Consider the following 19,617-nt stretch of genomic DNA (forward strand, 5'->3'; position numbering starts at 1 on the left):
TCGCAAGAGACGGGTACGACGGTGAAGGAGCCAGGTGGAAGCAGCAGCTCGTTGGTGCGTGAGAAGGCACGCCTGTCGCTGCTGACTCGTTTTGGCGCGATCTTCACTGAACAACCGGGTTGCACCTTCCTGGTGCAACATCGGATCAACACAGGCATTGCACTGCCATGGAAATGCAATCCTCACCCCGTTAGTGTGGCCAAGAGGAAGGCAATCGACCAGGCATTGGATGAGCTTATTGAGACTGGTATTGTCCAACGCTCAAACAGTCCCTGGGGTTTACCAGTGGTAATGGTCCCCAAAAGAGACAGCTCTTATTGACTCTGTGTGGGATACCGTCGGCTGAACGAGGTCACGAGAAAAGATGCTTGTCCTATGCCTAACGTGGACTCAATCGTTCAAACTTTCAGGCAGTGTTCTACTTTTGCAGGGACCTTGCAGTAGCAGACTTTGCTGACTTCCAAAATATCGGAGTGGCTATGCTCAAAACATGGTCCAGACTGAAGGCCCTTCACTAACAGCAGGTGGTGGAGGGTCATCATCAGCCTGGTTACGCCCACTGCAGGGCAAAGGCCTCTCCCATATTTCTCCAACAACCCCGGTCATGTACTAATTGTGGCCATGCCGTCCCTGCAAATTTCTTAATCTCATCCACCCACCTAACTTTCTGCCGTCCCCTGCTACGCTTTCCTTCCCTTGGAATCCAGTCCGTAACCCTTAATGACCATCGGTTATCTTCCCTCCTCATTACATGTCCTGCCCATGCCCATTTCTTTTTCTTGATTTCAACTAAGATGTCATTAACTCGCGTTTGTTCCCTCAACCAATCTGCTCTTTTCTTATCCCTTAACGTTACACCTATCATTCTTCTTTCCATAGCTCGTTGCGTCGTCCTCAATTTGAGTAGAACCCTTTTTGTAAGCCTCTAGGTTTCTGCCCCGTAAGTGAGTACTGGTAAGGCACAGCTATTATACACTTTTCTCTTGAGGGATAATGGCAACCTGCTGTTCATGATCTGAGAATGCCTGCCAAACGCACCCCAGCCCATTCTTATTCTTCTGATTATTTCTGTCTCATGATCCGGATCCGCAGTCACTACCTGCCCTAAGTAGATGTATTCCGTTACGACTTCCAGTGCCTCGCTGCCTATTGTAAACTGCTCTTCTCTTCCGAGACTGTTAAACATTACTTTAGTTTTCTGCAGATTAATTTTTAGACCCACTCTTCTGCTTTGCCTCTCCAGGTCAGTGAGCGTGCATTGCAGTTGGTCCCCTGAGTTACTAAGCAAGGCAATATCATCAGCGAATCGCAAGTTACTAAGGTATTCTCCATTAACTTTTATCCCCATTTCTTCCCAATCCAGGTCTCTGAATACCTCCTGTAAACACGCTGTGAATAGCATTGGAGAGATCGTATCTCCCTGCCTGACGCCTTTCTTTATTGGGATTTTGTTGCTTGCTTTATGGAGGACTACGGTGGCTGTGGAGCCGCTATAGATATTTTTCAGTATTTTTACATATGGCTCGTCTACAACCTGATTCCGTAATGCCTCCATGACTGCTGAGGTTTCGACAGAATCAAATGCTTTCTCGTAATCAATGAAAGCTATATATAAGGGTTGGTTATATTCCGCACATTTCTCTATCACCTGATTGATAGTGTGAATATGATCTATTGTTGAGTAGCCTTTAAGGAATCCTGCCTGGTCCTTTGCTTGACAGAAGTCTAAGGTGTTCCTGATTCTATTTGCGATTACCTTAGTAAATAGCTTGTAGGCAACGGACAGTAAGCTGATCGGTCTATAATTTTTCAAGTCTTTGGCGTCCCCTTTCTTATGGATTAGGATTATGTTAGCGTTTTTCCAAGATTCCGGTACGCTCGACGTTATGAGGCATTGCGTATACAGGGTGGCCAGTTTCTCTAGAACAATCTGCCCACCATCCTTCAATAAATCTGCTGTTACCTGATCCTTCCCAGCTGCCTTCCCCCTTTGCATATCTCCCAAGGCTTTCTTTACTTCTTCCGGCGTTACCTGTGGGATTTCGAATTCCTCTAGACTATTTTCTCTTCCATTGTCGTCGTGGGTGGCACTGGTACTGTATAAATCTCTATAGAACTCCTCAGCCACTTGTACTATCTCATCCATATTAGTAATGATATTGCCGGCTTTGTCTCTTAACGCATACATCTGATTCTTGCCAATTCCTAGTTTCTTCTTCACTGTTTTTAGGCTTCCTCCGTTCCTGAGAGCATGTTCGATTCTATCCATATTATACTTCCTTATGTCAGCTGTCTTACGCTTGTTGATTAACTTCGAAAGTTCCACCAGTTCTATCCTAGCTGTAGGGTTAGAGGCTTTCATACATTGGCGTTTCTTGATCAGATCTTTCGTCTCCTGCGATAGTTTACTGGTATCCTGCCTAACGGAGTTACCACCGACTTCCATTGCACACTCCTTAATGATGTCCACAAGATTGTCGTTCATTGCTTCAACACTAAGGTCCTCTTCCTGAGTTAAAGCCGAATACCTGTTCTGAAGCTTGATCTGGAATTCCTCTATTTTTCCTCTTACCGCTAACTCATTGATCGGCTTCTTATGTACCAGTTTCTTCCGTTCCCTTCTCAGGTCTAGGCTAATTCGAGTTCTTACCATCCTGTGGTCACTGCAGCGCACCTTGCCGAGCACGTCCACATCTTGTATGATGCCAGGGTTAGCGCAGAGTATGAAGTCTATTTCATTTCTAGTTTCGCCGTTCGGGCCCTTCCACGTCCACTTTCGGCTATCCCGCTTGCGGAAGAAGGTATTCATTATCCTCATATTATTCTGTTCCGCAAACTCTACTAATAACTCGCCCCTGATATTCCTAGTGCCTATGCCATATTCCCCCACTGCCTTGTCTCCAGCCTGCTTTTCGCCTACCTTGGCATTAAAGTCACCCATCAGTATAGTGTATTTAGTTTTCACTCTACCCATCGCCGATTCCACGTCTTCATAGAAGCTTTCGACTTCCTGGTCATCATGACTGGATGTAGGGGCGTAGACCTGTACAATCTTCATTTTGTACCTCTTATTAAGTTTCACAACAAGACCTGCCACCCTCTCGTTGATGCTATAGAATTCCTGTATGTTACCAGCTATATTCTTATTAATCAGGAATCCGACGCCTAGTCCCCTTCTCTCTGCTAAGCCCCGGTAGCACAGGACGTGCCCGCTTTTTAGCACTGTATATGCTTCTTTTGGCCTCCTAACTTCACTGAGCCCTATTATATCCCATTTACTGCCCTCTAATTCCTTCAATAGCACTGCTAGACTCGCCTCACTAGATAACGTTCTAGCGTTAAACGTTGCCAGGTTCATATTCCAATGGCGGCCTGTCCGGAGCCAGTGATTCTTAGCACCCTCTGTAGCGTCGCAGGTCTGACCGCCACCGTGGTCAGTTGCTTCGCAGCTGCTGGGGACTGAGGGCCGGGGTTTGATTGTGTTGTTCATATAGGAGGTTGTGGCCAAGTACTGCACCAGGGTGGCCAATCCTGCTCTGGTGAGGGAGTGCGTTACCGGTTCTGGTCACCGGGATCAGGCCACACTCCAGGCCTGTTTATGCAATTTTATCAACACGCGGATTTTTTTTTTATCCGGTGGAAAATTGCCGGCACCGGGATTCGAACCACGGACCTCTTGCACGCGAGGCGGGTGTTTTACCTCTACACCACCGCGTAGAGGGTAGTGTTGCACATCAATGAGCAGAATTCAGTCTTAGTTTCTCGCGCCGTGCTAAACATACTCTCACACTCTGTGTAGCTATGCAGTAACATGAGTAAATCCAGCATCACCTTAGCAACTCGGTGAAACAAGTTTTCCATCACTTTTTCATTTTTCCAACCACAGACCACTGCATCCCACCTTTCTTCATTCAGAATGCCCTCTGGAAGACTGTACACCTGTAGTGTGGCAAACTCAGTTTCGAGAGCAAGAAACGAACTCGAGAGCGATGCCTCTGAAATAAATTTCAGGTTGGCCACCTCCACATTCTTCAGAGTTGCATCCACATCCACGACACTTTGCCTCGTCACATTTCGTAAACATTTTCTCTAGAAGAGGCCCAACGTGGTCACTGACACTAAGGGGTAGGTTTTGTTCGACGAGGGAGCCCATTAACAGGCACTCCACACGTATGACACTGTCTTTGCAGTTGTTCCGGAAAAAGTTAACTATGTTGTCCTGCTGCTCAGTGGTGCGAACGTAGCTTTGACGCTTTGCCATGGAAACGCACAGTTTCAAGTCGCCTTCGCCACCGTGAGACAGGCTGACGTCGCATCCACACATTGTACAAAATGCAAAATGTTCTCCTTTTCTTGATGCCAAAAAGCACGGAAATTCAGAAGTATAAGATCGCAAAAACTTATGCAAATACCTTTTCTTGGGTTTTGATAGTGCCATGGCATCAAGCACACGAGGATTCTAACTTTACACGGAGTACCACACACACACGGCCTAGCCAACACTAATCATACACACAAGCAGCAGCAACAATGCACAATGGAGGAAGGTGTGCATAAAATGCAAGAGTCACACTGGTTCTGGCTTTGGTCGGCTTACTAGGCACCATAGTAGGCTGCTTAGTCAATAATACCAATGGTGCTAGTGCAGCAGTTGTTGGTGATGCTGACGATTATGATGTGGCTGTAGATTCCATGGTGCCGGTTTCACAAAAACCATTATTGCATGAACAGACACCACTTTTCGGGAGATTTAAACAGTGATCGTACAATCGAAAAGTTCAGTAAAAAATCGGGAGTCTCCCGGGCGAATCAGGAGGGTTGGCAGGTATAGTGATGCATGCTACTTCACTACCCTGGATGCTAGCCACGGCTACCTGCAGGTTCAGATGGAGCTGGCTGATGTGGAGAAAACTGCGTTCACCTCTCACCGAGGCCTTTACCAGTATACCCGTATGCCATTTGGCTGCCCTGGAGCTGCAGCTATGTTCCAGAGATTGATTAACCGCATTCTGGGGGATGCTAAGCGGCGCTATGCGCTGGCCTACTTCGACGATATTGTCATCTCTCGAACATTCGAGGAGCACCTCCGCCACCTGGAGGATGTCCTCGAAAGCTTGCATGCCGCCGAGTTGACTCTAAACCCGAAGAAAGCGCAAATAGCTGAGACTTGCATTTCCCGATTGGGCTTGACGATTGACAGTGGTCACGTTCTGCCATGCGATGAGAAGGTGCAAGCTATCCTCTAATACCCAATGCCAGCGAACATTCAGGGCCTTAGGCACTTTTTGGGAATGGTGAACTACTACAGACAATTCATCCCAAATTCTGCCGCTCTGTAAGCGCCCTTGATCGCACAGTTCAAAAAGTTGGCACAATGGGGCTGGGGTCCTGAGCAGGAGGGTGCCTTTCATGCACTATCTTGAGCTCCAGTGGACACAGACAAACGGAAGCTGCCCAAACTGAAGCTTACCGCCTGTGTCGTTTTTGTGTTCTCTTCCGCTGTCCCCGTCTTTATTTGTGATTAATATGATATGCAGTAAACACCAACTAGGCCAAACTGACGTTCTTCTGAAGCATATATCTCCTCTGCTAAAGGCCACACGTGCTGGCAGTACTTCTCTCGGGCACAGAATGGTTTGGTGCCATATGACTCCTCCCAGTCAAAGATTGTAAAACGACAAGTAGCGGAGCTGTGCTTAAGTCGGCTCTCCACAAGTTGTGTGTGCACTCCCATGAGTATTTGCACCAAGTAGAGACCGGAGCCTCAGTCTCCCATGACTCGAACGGCGCCAATTTGCACTCAGTAGAGACCAGAGCCTGTGTCTCCAATGGCTTCAACAGCGCAAATCTCGATGGCCAAGCAATCCTCAGATTGCCAGCCTCAGGAGAGGACGTTTATCTGATGGACCCCATTACTTCTTCAGGTATCGTTTTCAGCAGGCAAGAACTACTTAAGGCACAGCAGAGCAATCTATTTTGTTGGCAAGTCATTGACAAGCTCAAAGAGCCGAGCTCCCAAGAGGAGCAGGGCGGCAAAGCCATTGGCCACACACGAACAGCTGGTATTGCTGTTGGCGCCGACTGCGACGCAGCTGGTACTGTTGTGCGCATGTTGAATAGGTGTCTGCTTGACGCCGATGCAGTTCTCCTGCGCTATATCCCATCTGAAAAGGCTAACCAGGAGTCTTTCAAGGTGGTTGTACCCCGCAGCCACCTTGAGCTATTTCCATGACTTGCGGTTGGCTAGACATGCGAGTAGCCTTAAGACTTTCCAAAAATTGTGCAGCTCTGCTAACTGGCCAGGCATCAAGCAAGACGCACTTCACTATGCCCACTCGTGCTGCTGTGTGCCAGTGTGTAAAGCATCGCACGGGCAAACCCGCCGGGCTCGTGCAGCCAATTGACAGCCAGCTACCCTGGCAAGTAGCGGCCTGTGATATTATGGGACCCTTTCCCAGAAGCTGGCGAGGCTACGTTTTTCTCCTGGCTGTCACAGGTCACTTCATGAAATGGGTTGAACTTTTTTTCCTTCGGAAGTTAAGGGCTTGCGCAATCTGGGACAAGTTGACCAAGGTCTTTAACTGCTTCGACTTTCCGGTGGAGCTGATATAGGACAACGTGTCCTACTTCACAGCCAAGGCGTTTGTGGATGCGTGTGCAGCCTTTAGCATTAAGCACTGCAAGACAACCACGTATCACACACAGGCCAACCTGACAGAGCAGGTTAAACGAAACCTTAAGTGCTTTCTCACGGCCTTTGCACAGCACAACAGGGGTCAGGATGTCTGTCTTAACGAGATAGGCTCCTCCTTGCAGTCCACAGTGAACTGTTCGACCGGGTACATGCCCGCTTTCTTCAACTTTGGGAGAGAGCTGCCAAACTCAATGGACCGCATCCTGCAGACCGGCAGCAGGGCGTGTGCCATGAAAGCCAGCTTTTCCGGCTACTTGATGGAACTGCGCTCACGGATGGATGCGGCCCTTGACCTGGCCAGTTCCAATCTGCCAAAAGCGTGAGCTGGACAGAAGGCCCAATACGATCGGTCACGTACGGATGTGCACTATGATGTCGGCGACTTTGTCCTCGGACGTACCACTATGTTTTGAGTGACGCTGCCAAAGACATTTATGCCTCCTTGTCGGCTAAATGGCCAGACCTCTACCGAGTGGAGACTACAATGTCCCCTCTTGTACAAGCTGGCTGTCTCCCAAGGGAGACAAGTCGGTGGTCCAGTTCACATATCTGATCTCAAACCTTTCGTTGCCAGATGCAGCAACTGGGGAGAGGGGGAGGTGGTCAACGAACCGCAGGCGAACTGTGACACAGCTGGCCCCAAGCCACGCCACCGGTACAACTTGTGGAAACACACCTAGGGTGCTTTGCTCACATCAGCTCGTAGCCGGACTTCATTCCCTACCGGGCAGGTGAATGGAGAAATGCAACAACAGTGAGAGGGCACACATCGAAGCGGTGACAGAGCCTTGTGGCCTAGTATTCCCTCTGTTTTGCTGCTCAAGCCTCAGCCTGGCAAACGCTCTAACTTGGGCAATTAGCTGGGCTGGCACTTTTTTGGCAAGCCGGCTATGTTGGAGGGCTTTCCTGTCCTTTCCCCAGCGTCGTCGAGTCTTCTTGCTATGCCTGGTCCCATTGTGCCGCCAGTCTTGCTGATAACGAGGCCAGCTTTCCCTGGTTTTGCCACCTTCACTGACTTCTACCTTGGGGGGGGGGGCATGATCTTGTGCCAGCCTTGCCTCCGGCTGCCTAGGCTGCCGATTACTCTGGCTGGTGCGCCCAGTCAAACGCTAGCCCCTGGCCAAGGTTAGTTACTACAGCTGCTGTTGCTAGCCTCCATGGCTGCCAGTCATTCCAGTCTGCCGTTCCTGTCAGCATGCAATCCGGGGAGCCCAGTGACTTTCGTTGTGGCTGCTGCGCCAAAATAGCAGCCATGCCTCGCGCATTCCTGGCAGCTCCTGTCCAGCGGACCTCAAGCATTGTGGGCTGACCAATGGTGCTGCCCCACCACATCCTTCCTGGGCCGCTGATCCTTCCTGGTGGGGGGGACTTTTGTGACCAAGGCTGGCACCCCCGGCTTTGCATCACGAGAAGTTACACTTTCGTCTCTTCGAACTACTGTCCTACTCAATGACCTGGTTCCGAAGATGACGGCGACACCCTCTTGGACTTTGCCCTGTTCGCTTTGCCCACTTTAGCTAAGTCAACCTTGCCACTTGGCCTCGGTCATGCTGTTTTGCTGCCTGGCCTTGGTCTTTAGGAGCGGGGAATGTGGGGACCAAGGTGTCTTCCCGCGTCTCCTCTCCAGCTTGCACATTTGCTCAGCTCAATTGCTGGGAACTGCCGCTGTTACGGCAACGCGCCAAAGCTTATTTCAAGCACAAACCGTGCTTCTCTCTTCGTGGCTCGCATCAGCACGTGAGCAAGTGTCACCGGGACGCGCCCTGATTGGTCTCCCGAGTGGTGGCCCCTGAGTGCCCTCTCCACCCGAGCTCTCTTCCACTGACTGCTTAATCACTGCGGCAGATGCTCACAGGCCCGCAACAAGTTCGCTACGTGGTGTGGTGTTCTCACCTGCGCTCTTGGGACAAAGGAATGACAACACAGTAGTGCAAATAATCACAAGGGCATTTATTGCACCTTTTATAGACTAATGCCTGCTAGCCGAGTTGCTATCCACAAAACATGTCGGTGGGCGCGCGACGAATCGCAGAAGTCCGACTCACCGTGACCGCATAGTGAGCGAATATGTTCGCCCCATGCTGGACACCAACGCCTGGCCATTCGTGCATATGGTCATGCGAACAGTGGCACGTTCGATCGATCGTATTCGTCCATTCTGGTATTGGCCACCTGAGATGGTCTCGCAGAAGCATCGATGGGCGCACGCACGGAACGTCTGGGCCTCTTGCTGACCCAGAGCCAAAGAGGAAGAGCCTTCTCCTTTTTTTGCGCCCAAGTAACCCCGCCGTTAGGTGGCAATAGCAGAGCAACACTCATGCCATCTTTTATACTACCCTGCAAGCATAGCGACAGCCGCTGTAAAGCCATGTGGCGAAGCCAGATTACAGAAGAGGGGAGCTATGCGGGAAAACAACATATCAGGGGATGCGTGAGAGTTGCGCATCCCCAGAGTGGGACCTTTGCTCCCGTGACTCCTCGTTCTCGCGCTTGGTGGACCGCTTGCCAGTTAGCTTTAACGCAGCAGGGGCCTGTACTCGATTGGTCTTGCGGTGTGCCTTTGCCCGTAAGCACCATGATTGTCGCACTGTGCTGTATCTTGGGTGAATAAACCCGCGTTTGTTGGTGATCTGACTCTGGAGCCTTCTCTGCGTCATGCCAGAGAGTCGACAAACCCTGCCGTAGCGCTTTTGTGCATTGCGGAGTGGAGGAGCATCGTGCCTTTTCTTGACCATCGCTCATAGGGTGAGCCTTGTGCAAGCCCATCTCCATAGCAGATCCCAAGGCAAGGATCATGTTTACCTCCTGCTCATATGAGAAAGTCATGGCGACTGGGATGAAACAAAGTGCACTTTTAAACCTTTGCACTGACATTGTCAATTCGCTTTTGAGGTGATAGATATTAAACAACACCAACAAAAAAAACAAACATCCATGCACTTTATCAAAGCTAAGACAACAGCTATCACAACTTGTTTCCAATTAACACCAAACGCGAGTGGCCGAGGCGCAGCATATAAAGCACTAGCTCGATCACGATGTTTTTATTTATTTCCTTTATTTTGTTCTGAATAACTCACATGGAGCCTGCTCGAGGGTGCTGCTTTATGATCCAGGTGGGAGCGCAGTCACGTGGTATTCTCCATATTTCGTGGGGTTTATTTATCACTCAGAAAAAAATCAGTACGTAATTAGTAAGTCGCTGAAGATACCACAGTTAGATGTCCCTATGCAAAGCCTCCAAATACCACAATGACACTTTGATAATGAGGATAGTATGTCTCAATTTCGTCCTGTTCCGGGACTCGAACCCGGGACCACCACTTTTCCAGGGCAGCCGCTCTACCATCTGAGCTAACCAAGTGGCTAGCAGATGGCAGGGCGAAGTCGAATTTGTCAACAACTCGAAGCAAAAGGAGGAGTTGGACATAATAGTTCCGCGGAAACCCACAAGGTAAAGAGCAATAACTAATTAAGCAAAAATCAGACATCCACCCTGTATATATTTATTACCTCTGCATGCAAGTGACAATGTTTCCATTCCTAATAAATGTTGTAAATTATGTAAATTTTTTTTTCCTGAGTCGGTAGCATTGCTTACTGGTAAGAGAAGCAATACTGAGACACACAACATTCACGTGCATTTCAGACACCATTGATAAATGACTCTGCCGAAGGAGTCGCTTTAAGTATTATAGGTTTTTTTTTTTCAAGATCAAAAAAGCATGCAAAGCAATTTGAAGCGTGGTCAACATGAAACAACATATATGCCTGTATCAATATGGTAATGTCATACCAACTAGCCCACCAGTCTGTCTCTTTGGAGCTGTTAGCCTCTAGCTGGTTGGGATTTTTCGTGCTTCTTAAGGGGGCCAGGATGGTGTAAGGTGGGGAGGGCTTCGCTCGTCCACGACGTCAGCTGCTGAGGTCAGTCCTGTGGGGATGCGCGACTCTCGCGCGTCCCCTGATGTTTTTCCTGCATAGCGCATCTCCTGTAATCCAGCTTCGCCGCGTGGCCTGCGTGATGCCCGCGGTGGTCGATGTGGTTGAAGCACAATGCGGGAGAGGGTGCGAGTGTTGCGCTGCTAACGCCGCCGACAGGCGGGGTTACTTGGGCGCCGGGAGACAAGGCGCTTCCTCTTTCCTGGCGGGTCGGCGAACCACGTGGACGTCCCGCGTGCGCGCGGCAACCCACGCTTCTGCGAGACCGCCTCGCGTGGCCGCCTTGGAACGCGCCACCGTTGGCGTGACCGAACACGCGAACGACCAGGCGTTGGGATCCAGCATGGGGCGAACATATTCACTCGTTTTCCGGTCGCGGTGAGTCGGACTTCTAGATTTGTCGCGCGCCCATCGGCATGTTTTGTGGATAGCAACTCGGCAAGCAGGCATTGATCTATGAAAGATGCAATAAATGCCCTTGTGATTGTTTGCACTACTGTGTTGTCGTTTCATTGTCCCAAGAGCACGGAGGAGACCCCACAACCTATATTATCATAATACCAAATATGGATAAGGGAAATGAGAACAAGTATAGAGGTGTGCTCAAATTTCGCATTAGGGAGCATCGTAATCATTGTTGAATTTTTTTGCATGCAGCTCCAAACGGCATCTTGAGGCTCATAGCCCAGCTGTGCTGCCAACTTATTCTGAGACAGAGTATAGAAAGGTGGCATGGACACAAATAATCTGTGGTTATAACAATCACCGAACGAGAAGTGCGTATGCCACCTATGTCAGTTCTGAAATGGTGCCGTCTTTAAAAAGAAAATGAGCTGTCTGTACGTGCCATTTGTTAGCTCCACATATAACTGACATTTGGCTGAAAAGCTCTACATGCTTATGCTCTACATGCATGTGTTCACATGCCAAGCTTGAGACATGGTTCTGGGCCTTTTCAAGTCTATTTTGAGCATAACCAATGACTTAAAATCAAGAATGACGGCTAGAAAGAGAGCAGCTTGTACATCCAGCACCTAAAAGGAAGTGCCATTGTTACAGATGGTCATTTGCTTTTATGTAACTTTCACAGCCTTCCATTAATTTAATACTTCACTCAGTTTGATGCACTACACCTAGAACCAAACCAATAGGATCCAAGTTTACACTTGGCTTTACACTAATTCACACTTAGCTATGTGACCCTTACCTTGTGTGTGCTGCTAGCCTGCAGTCCAGACAGCTCTGCCTCAAGTCTAAGTCCACTGAGCATGGCCAGAAGCCGGATTCTCTTCACATGGCCCATTGCAAACACTGCCAATGGTACACGTTCAGCAGCTGGTAGAATAAAACAAGCATGGGTAATGTAGCACCACATATAGGATTCATGTCAAACAAATGTGAATGTGAGCACATGGCAGTAAAATGGTAAAGGTGCAAAGTTCTTCATTTCACACAATACTGTTAGACAGGTAATGTCACCTCTGTGTCATTTATTAGCTGTTATACTAACACCCATTGCAAGACCCTACTTTGTTCACTCAATCCAAGTCTATAAAGCCATTCAAGGGTAAATAAACTTTCAGCGAATGACAGCAAAATTATTCTTATATGAGCATTATCACAAAACATGCCTTACATTTAAGTTTCATGACCATAAGGCCTGTTTATTTTATACGCAACCAGTACTAATTCTACTCAGTCTGTCCACAACCAGCAGTGCAAAATAGTGATCAAAGAAATGACACTGACCAGCAGCTGCAGGACGCGAAGGCATCTCTCTGTGGCCTGGCCTGGCCTGAGCATCCCCATTCTCGATATCAACACGATGCTCATGCAGGTGCTCGTACTTGCCATTGCCTCTGTAGCCTTCAGAGGCATCAATTTTGTGCTCAGCTCCCACAGATATTGTGAACCTGCACACAAGTAGGTTTATGAACATGTCCAGTACGAAGTGCCCAGCTAAACCAGCAACCTATGCACAGTAATTAGGCTGACCACATATTCATCAATAATGGCAATGCATGGGAGAAATCATATACAGTCGACTTCCGTTAATTCAACTTCGACGGGGCCTATGAAATTGATCAAATTATTTGGCAGTTTGAACTAAACAAGCTGCAAAATAAAATGCAAGAACACATCAGTGTTTACCTTATTCTAGCACACACCCGAATCAAGCGTGTGCCCACAAAGCACGGCAAAGGAGAGTGGCAGCGAGTCAGTCAAAGAGATGGACAGTGATGTGATGGAGGCAACTGGGTATAGTGGCTACTTTCCTCAGAGACATTGGACACAAAGGATTTGGTGCGGGGTGGATAGCAGCTTGCAGTACGGAAGGGACCAGAGTAAGCAGGAATTGGCCATGGGACTGAGAAGGCCACTGGCTGTGGCAATAGCGAGCAATGTGTCCAGCTTGGCTGCAGTGGAAACAGATAGGTTTATCATGAGCTGTTCTCCAGTCTGAAGGGTTTCTGGAATGATGAAGTGCATACGGTCCGTGATGAGGCCTGTCTGCAGATACTAAGGTGGCGTCAAGACTGTTCGTGGTGTAGACAGCAGAGTAGAGGCCAAGGTTTGCAAATTCCTGGCAGACAACGGCCTGGATCAATAAAACAGCCAGCATCGAGGTATATATTTCACTGTGCAAGGGCGATAAACTGGGTAGTCGTTGCAGGTGTAGCTGGCAGCGACGTGTCATCACCTTGAGGCATGGCGGTAGATTCAAGGCATCCACTGCGAAGCTCCATCATCGGAAGTACCCCGCACCTCTACCAAATAAATGTTACGTGAAAGCACAGTAAGGAAACTATTTACAGGGTGTATTTATAAGGGTAGCAAGCACTAGTCAACATGGAAGCCAGCCAACAGCAAGCAAGGCACGTCGTCATCAGATCAGCAGTGGCCGCTTAAATCTAAATTCACTGAATCCAAGGGTCAACATCATTGTCTTCGAGCAGCACGTAGCAATATTTTAAGTCCTAAATCAAGATTCAGCTTGCTAGAGTTGCAAGAATTTAACTTTCTCACTCAAATGCAACTAATTCCACTTAAGTTAGTTGAATGGTTGTCTCATAAAAACATTTTCGCTTTTTACATGCATTTAAGTAGACTAAGTGGAGTTGGCCCCGAGCTAGAGCTTCCACTGCAAGATAACTGAAACCTGGCTGGCGGAAGACATATCAGTACAAACACATCAGAGTGCTCAGGCCTGATGCTGAACATCACAGACTTGCATCCATTTTAATACGCTCACCTGTCAGCTAAGGCCTGTGAAGGGGGCATTGTCTCGTACAGGTCAAGCAGGAAACACATGGTTTTCCAGCAGCGTGGCGTGCCTTGCCCTGCCTGTGCAGGGGTGACCGACTCCTGGCTGCCACCAAGGCCTGGCTGCTGCTGCACAATCACTGAGTCAGCTCGAGGTCGGCGGCACTGTAGCTCCAGCCGCGTCTCCTTCACATTCTCATACATGCTTGAGAACTGGTTCAACAGTCGCAGCAAGGGCATGTTCACCTGCTGAGCCACATACTGCACATCTACTGCAATGTGAGCACAGGTGCCAGGGCTTCCTGGGTGACGCATGTCAAGTTCCAATGCCAGCCGGTCGCACACCAATGCCGGTGTGTCCGTGCTTGTGTCCACAAAGAGCCGCTGGCCAGGCTTGGAACGTCTTCTCTGCGGCTGCTCGGGACTCTCCGATTCCACAAGGTCTACCCGCAGAAGTTCTGCCACAGCTGAAAGAGCCAATCGTGGCCCTGGTGTTTGCAAACTGAGGGCACAGGCTCCCAGCACTTCCAGGAGTGGCTCAAAGACAGTTTGGGCATCAGGGATTCCTCCCGTGGGCACACCCGAATCACGCAGGGCACTGCGACTTGAGGGTGAATCGATAGGTGATGAGGGTCCCCTTTGACGTGCCATCCAGTTGTACAAGTCCTCATCGTCGTTTGCTGGGTCCAGGGAGGAGCGCAGAATGGGTTCGACGCTAGAAAAGCTCCAGGTAGCCAGGCTGTGGTGTGAGCCTCGCAGACGACCACTGTTGGCCACCATGCACGAGATGCCATGCTCCAGTGTTTTTCCAAGATACAGCATGCCACCATAGTGTAGCGGGGAATCCAGAGGTGCACCCAGAAGTGGGAAGGCTCCTGGGCGAGCTGTCTTGGTCTCCTGGGGGGGCAAACAAAAAAAATCTAGTCAAGACACTTGTGGGGTGCAAAAAGAAAGTGCCTAGCTCCCACAGTTTCTGTAAACACTCCGTGACCTCATGCTTGGCTTCTTATAGACTGCAGCTACATACAACTCTTAAATTTGTAAACATTTGTACAGTAAGTAACCTATGATTGCTCACGTGAAAAATAAGCTAGGGTTATTGATGGTAACATTAAGTGCAATATCATGTGAAAAGCTCAGCAGCATCTTCAAATCATGCAACCTTCCACACGGCATGACGTTCAAGGACAACTTTACCTTTGAACTGTAAGAGCATCTGCGTGGTGCATAGAAGCATGTCGCGTGGCATATTGGTCACCTCTTCAATTGTTTCCGTAGAGAGAAGCCGATTGAATATGCATAAGCGAAATTAGTACTACAGTCAACTTCTGTTATTTCAACCTTGACAGAGCCAACAAAAGTGATCAAATTATCTGGTGAGTCAAATTAAACTAGATGCAAAGAAAAGGAAGCCAAAATACACCACCGATTCATTTGGTAGTGTTTGCTGATTCTGACATGCCCCTGAATCAAATGCGTGCATGCTTTCTGTGTGTATAAATTAAAGACAACTAACGCAGAAATGACATTAAAGCTCTTAAACAAGGTGGAAATCTAATGCGTACCTTATTTTTTGGCAAGTAAAGTTGGCAAGAGTCTAATATGTGTTGCACACATTTTTGCAGTGCATGCACGTCACTTTTCATATATAGCAAATAGTGTCACGCAAGGACTCAGTGCCTTTAATGCGATTAACCTTCTCTGGGAACTTCATCCAGTTTGCAGTATGTCTCTCTGCCTGTCTGTTCACATCTAAGCTCTTTCACTCCAACTTAGTTAACTAGGTATCCCATGGTCTAATAGGCAAAGCAACTGGGCTGCTGTGCCGAGGCAACCGCTTTCGAGACCAGCTGTTAGACCAACATACGTCACTAAGTACAGTAGTGACGAGCACATGCATCAATAGTCGAAATCTGATACCTGGGTTAGACGCCTCTGCTAGTTATACACGACTCTATGAAAGTTCCAGTGGAATCGCTGGTGCTTGCATACCTTCCACAAAGAACAACACTATTCACAACACAAACACAATCTGGTTATACTCAAGGTTCGGCAACAACATGTACAGCGGATAGAATCGGCTATGATAATCGAGAATGTTCCGATACATGCAAGCGAGTCTTGCACCGGTTGATGAACATTACACATTGCTTAACCGGTGACAGAAAAAGGATAAACAGGGACACGTGTGAATATGGTGGTGCACGGTGTTCACAGCAAAAAGAAACCAGATGAATTGCGCGCTATCTGCAACAAATGAAGCAGACAATGTGCTGCAACAACCGAAACAGACTGATCGGTGTGGCAATTGTTTTGTGAATGCAGTGGCCATTTCTTCTTTCTTCAAATGCCATGTAGTGCCCTTAGCAAGCTCTGCGCTGGCATTGCAAACCTTTCTGCTCGTTATCATGCCTAGTTCAGATACTTCTCGCAGCATTAGGGTCTAGTAACCAGTCCTAAATAACGAAAGTGCCAAGTAACATACTTGTCAGGGATGCTTAAAAGACATTCATTTCATTTCCTCCAAGAAAACTGCTACGTTCGCTCTACCACTCTGGCTTTATCTTCAAATGCAAGATAATCAAAAATGATGCTCCACTGAGAACGGGAAAAAGACAAGACACCTTGAACAGCTACGCACATTTGCGAAAAAGCACTGTCCTCAGGCTTATTGCCATGTCCAGCATGCTCATAGCATCAATTTTTTAAGGTGCAACAAGTTCTCTGTAATCACTGGACTTTACAGACCATATGCAAATGCTTCTTACATGATCAATATCAAACACACCAGAGAAGTGTCTGTGATTAAAAAGCTTGAAAAACTGCACCAGTGCTACCCAATTAATGGCATGTAAGACAGTCATCAAGCCACTGATTGAGTATGCAGTGTGGGGATGCGCGACTCTCACGCGTCCCCTGATATGTGTTCCCGCATAGCTCCCGTCTTCTGTAATCCGGCTTCTGTACCGTGGGCCTGATGCCCACGGCAGTCGGTCTGGTTGAAGCGCAGTACGAGAGATGGCACGAGTGTTGCGCTGCTAGGTGCTAGGCCTAGGTTAAAGCTCCTCCATGGGGCTCTTGCATTGCCCAGGGGTGCTGGGAAAATGGTGCTAAAAAGCGCCCTCTGGCCTGAACTGGGTAGTACCAAGAAAGGTCGTCTGCTTACAATATGGACCCACCACTTTCAGTTTTGTTGTACCACGGCTTGCAGCGAATATCGGGCGTCGAAGATTTTTTCGGGGGTGGCACGCTGCATAGAGGCAATAAATTATGCAACGCCGAACACGTGTACGCCATTGAAGATATAAGCGGCGAAGTTTCAGCGCGGTGTCAATCGCAAGTGAAGTGAGTTGCGTGCGAAGTTTAACTTCAGGTAGGGTTTGCATGCTGCTAGATTCATGCGCACAAACGCGAGGAAATGCTTGCTATAAATGAATTCACAGCAGCAATAAGCAGACATCATGTGTACGGAACTGCTTAAGCGCACGACAATACGCGCTGCGACGGAAGCGGTCTTTCAGCATGCCGCGATGTACGAGCTGCTCAAGCGCACGATTGTACGCGCCGCGACGGCAGCTGTCTTTTGACATGCCGCGAAATGGCGGGCCTCCTGCAATCTTTGTTGACTGTATGCCGCTAGACAAGTAGTTATGCCTGCAATGTAGTAGCGGTCATCTGTCCCTTTAGTAACTGATAAATAACTGATGCAATGCATATGAGCTCGCAGTAACGTACGTGCGAATCGCGCTGCAGCGCGAGCTCGTGTGCTACTCACTTGATGTAGCTTTTAATGACAGTGCTCAAACATTGATGTGCTGCAATCAACACTACCTTGCTGCGCTGCCTCAACGTGCTGGCTTAGGTCATGGATGAGCACATCTAACTTTCTAATCTGTGCTGCTCATAGTGGGGTAGTGAATTGTTTCCCAATCAGCCCGACCATTTGTGGGCATTTGCACACAACTGGTCACTTCACCACTTCGCATCAGTCGAATTATTAGTTGTCGCTGTGGCCGAGTCTCAAATCGTAAATCACCAGTCATGCCTGCTGCTAAGTCGGTCTGCCGAAGGGACTGTAGGTGCAAAAGACCCAATTTTAGCAACGCAGATAATCAAGCATGCTTCAAGACAGGCGAAGAAGTCAGCATGGCGCGAAGTTTCGCTTACCTAAGGCGACAAACTGCGGCTATTTAGCGCGCCCGACGCTCCCCTTCGTGAGGCATTGAAGGAAAACGGTAGAATCCGATGTTGGGATTCAGGCCTTCTTGTTCATGGCAGCCCATGACGCAGAAGTAATGACGGTGACGCTTTTTCGAGGCTGAGCTAGGTCTCTCCGGATCAGTGTCACCCATTCCTTCTGCTTCCAGCATTACGTCTCACGGAGAATCCGTTTTCGTTAAACTATAGGCTGTGGCTAGCTCGCAGCGTGGTCGGCGTGTTCTGTGAGAAGTGACGAGCTTTTTCGCACTCGCAACAGGGCAGAAAGAAGTGCGAATCAACGCAAAACTCGGGCTAGAAACGTGCTTCGCCACAGCCAAGGCTCAATACTACCCAAGCCGGTACTACCCAGATAACGTTTCGCGCGCCGCCACCAGGCGCCGCTACTATACTTCAAACTCCAGCGTAACACGCCGATCTTCACTGTGTCTTCACGATCTTCACTTGTCTTCACTGTGTCCGTGTTTGTGCGCTGCTTCACCAGCAAGGTACTATGATCACTCACCAACTAGCCCAACTTTCCACGTTACTGAAGCAACCTAGGGTATAATCTGTCGTACAGATTAGGCGCAAAGGTGGTCGAGAAATGACTACCGGGTTTAGTGTATGCGGACGAAATTGTACAGTTGGCAGATAGCCAGGAAGATTTGCAAACTTTGGGTAATTACTGTGGAGACGAAGGAGACAGTTTAGGTTTCAGTTTTAGTGCAGCTAAGTCTGGTGGGATGTTTTTCAACGATACAACTGATCAGAAGCTTACAATACAAGGCCTTGAAATACCCCAAGTGGCCGAATACAAATATCTTGGGGTATGGATAAACAAAGGGCAGATGCACACGGAAAAGCACGAGCAGTCTCTCATAGCAAACGGGCGAAGAGATGCCGGGATAATGAAACATAGGGCATTGTGGGGGTACAACAGGTATGAGGTATTGAGAGGTATTTGAAAGGAAGTAATGGTGCCGGGGCTTACTTTCGGAAATGCGGTCCTGTGCTTAAGGGCAGAAGTTCAGTCGAGACTAGAAGTAAATCAGAGAGCTCTTGGAAGATTAGCACTAGGTGCCCACGGGAAAACCACAAACGAAGCAGTACAGGGGGATATGGGCTGGGCATCATTCGAAACACGAGAAGCTCAGAGTAAAATCCTATACGAAAATAGGCAGAGGAAATTGGACGACAACAGGTGGGCAGCTAAGGTATTTCAATACCTATACAGAAAGAGCGTTGACTCACAATGGCGGAAAAGAACTAGGAAGCTAACCAGTAAGTATGCCACAACACGAGGTCGGAGAAAGACAGAGCATTAAACGACATGTCAAAAAGGCGGAAGGTAAACATTGGATAAATTCAATGGAACAGAAGCATAGTGTGGAACTATATCGTTACTGGAAACAGCAGATCTGGAAGGAAGCATTTTATGATAATTCAAGAAGCAGTGCCCTACGTTTTAAAGCTAGGTCAAGATGTCATAGAACGCGGAGCTACAAAAAGAAATTTAA

At 48.5% G+C, this 19,617-nt stretch overlaps 1 protein-coding gene across 4 annotated transcripts in view; it reads right to left on the minus strand.

Annotated features, from left to right (window-relative positions):
- Window positions 1-19,617, minus strand: part of tweek (transmembrane protein KIAA1109 homolog tweek) — a 576,634-nt gene that overhangs the window by 246,420 nt on the left and 310,597 nt on the right. For all 4 annotated transcript variants that reach the window (XM_070534911.1, XM_070534912.1, XM_070534910.1 and 1 more), the window contains 3 exons: window positions 13,890-14,797; window positions 12,386-12,549; window positions 11,844-11,971 (listed from right to left, as the gene is read on the minus strand). In XM_070534911.1, the coding sequence (XP_070391012.1) occupies window positions 11,844-11,971; window positions 12,386-12,549; window positions 13,890-14,797 (1,200 nt within the window). The remainder of the gene's footprint in view (window positions 1-11,843; window positions 11,972-12,385; window positions 12,550-13,889; window positions 14,798-19,617) is intronic.

The sequence above is a fragment of the Dermacentor albipictus genome, chromosome 3 (genome assembly GCF_038994185.2).
Source record: "Dermacentor albipictus isolate Rhodes 1998 colony chromosome 3, USDA_Dalb.pri_finalv2, whole genome shotgun sequence".
NCBI classification, from domain to species: Eukaryota; Metazoa; Arthropoda; class Arachnida; order Ixodida; family Ixodidae; genus Dermacentor; species Dermacentor albipictus.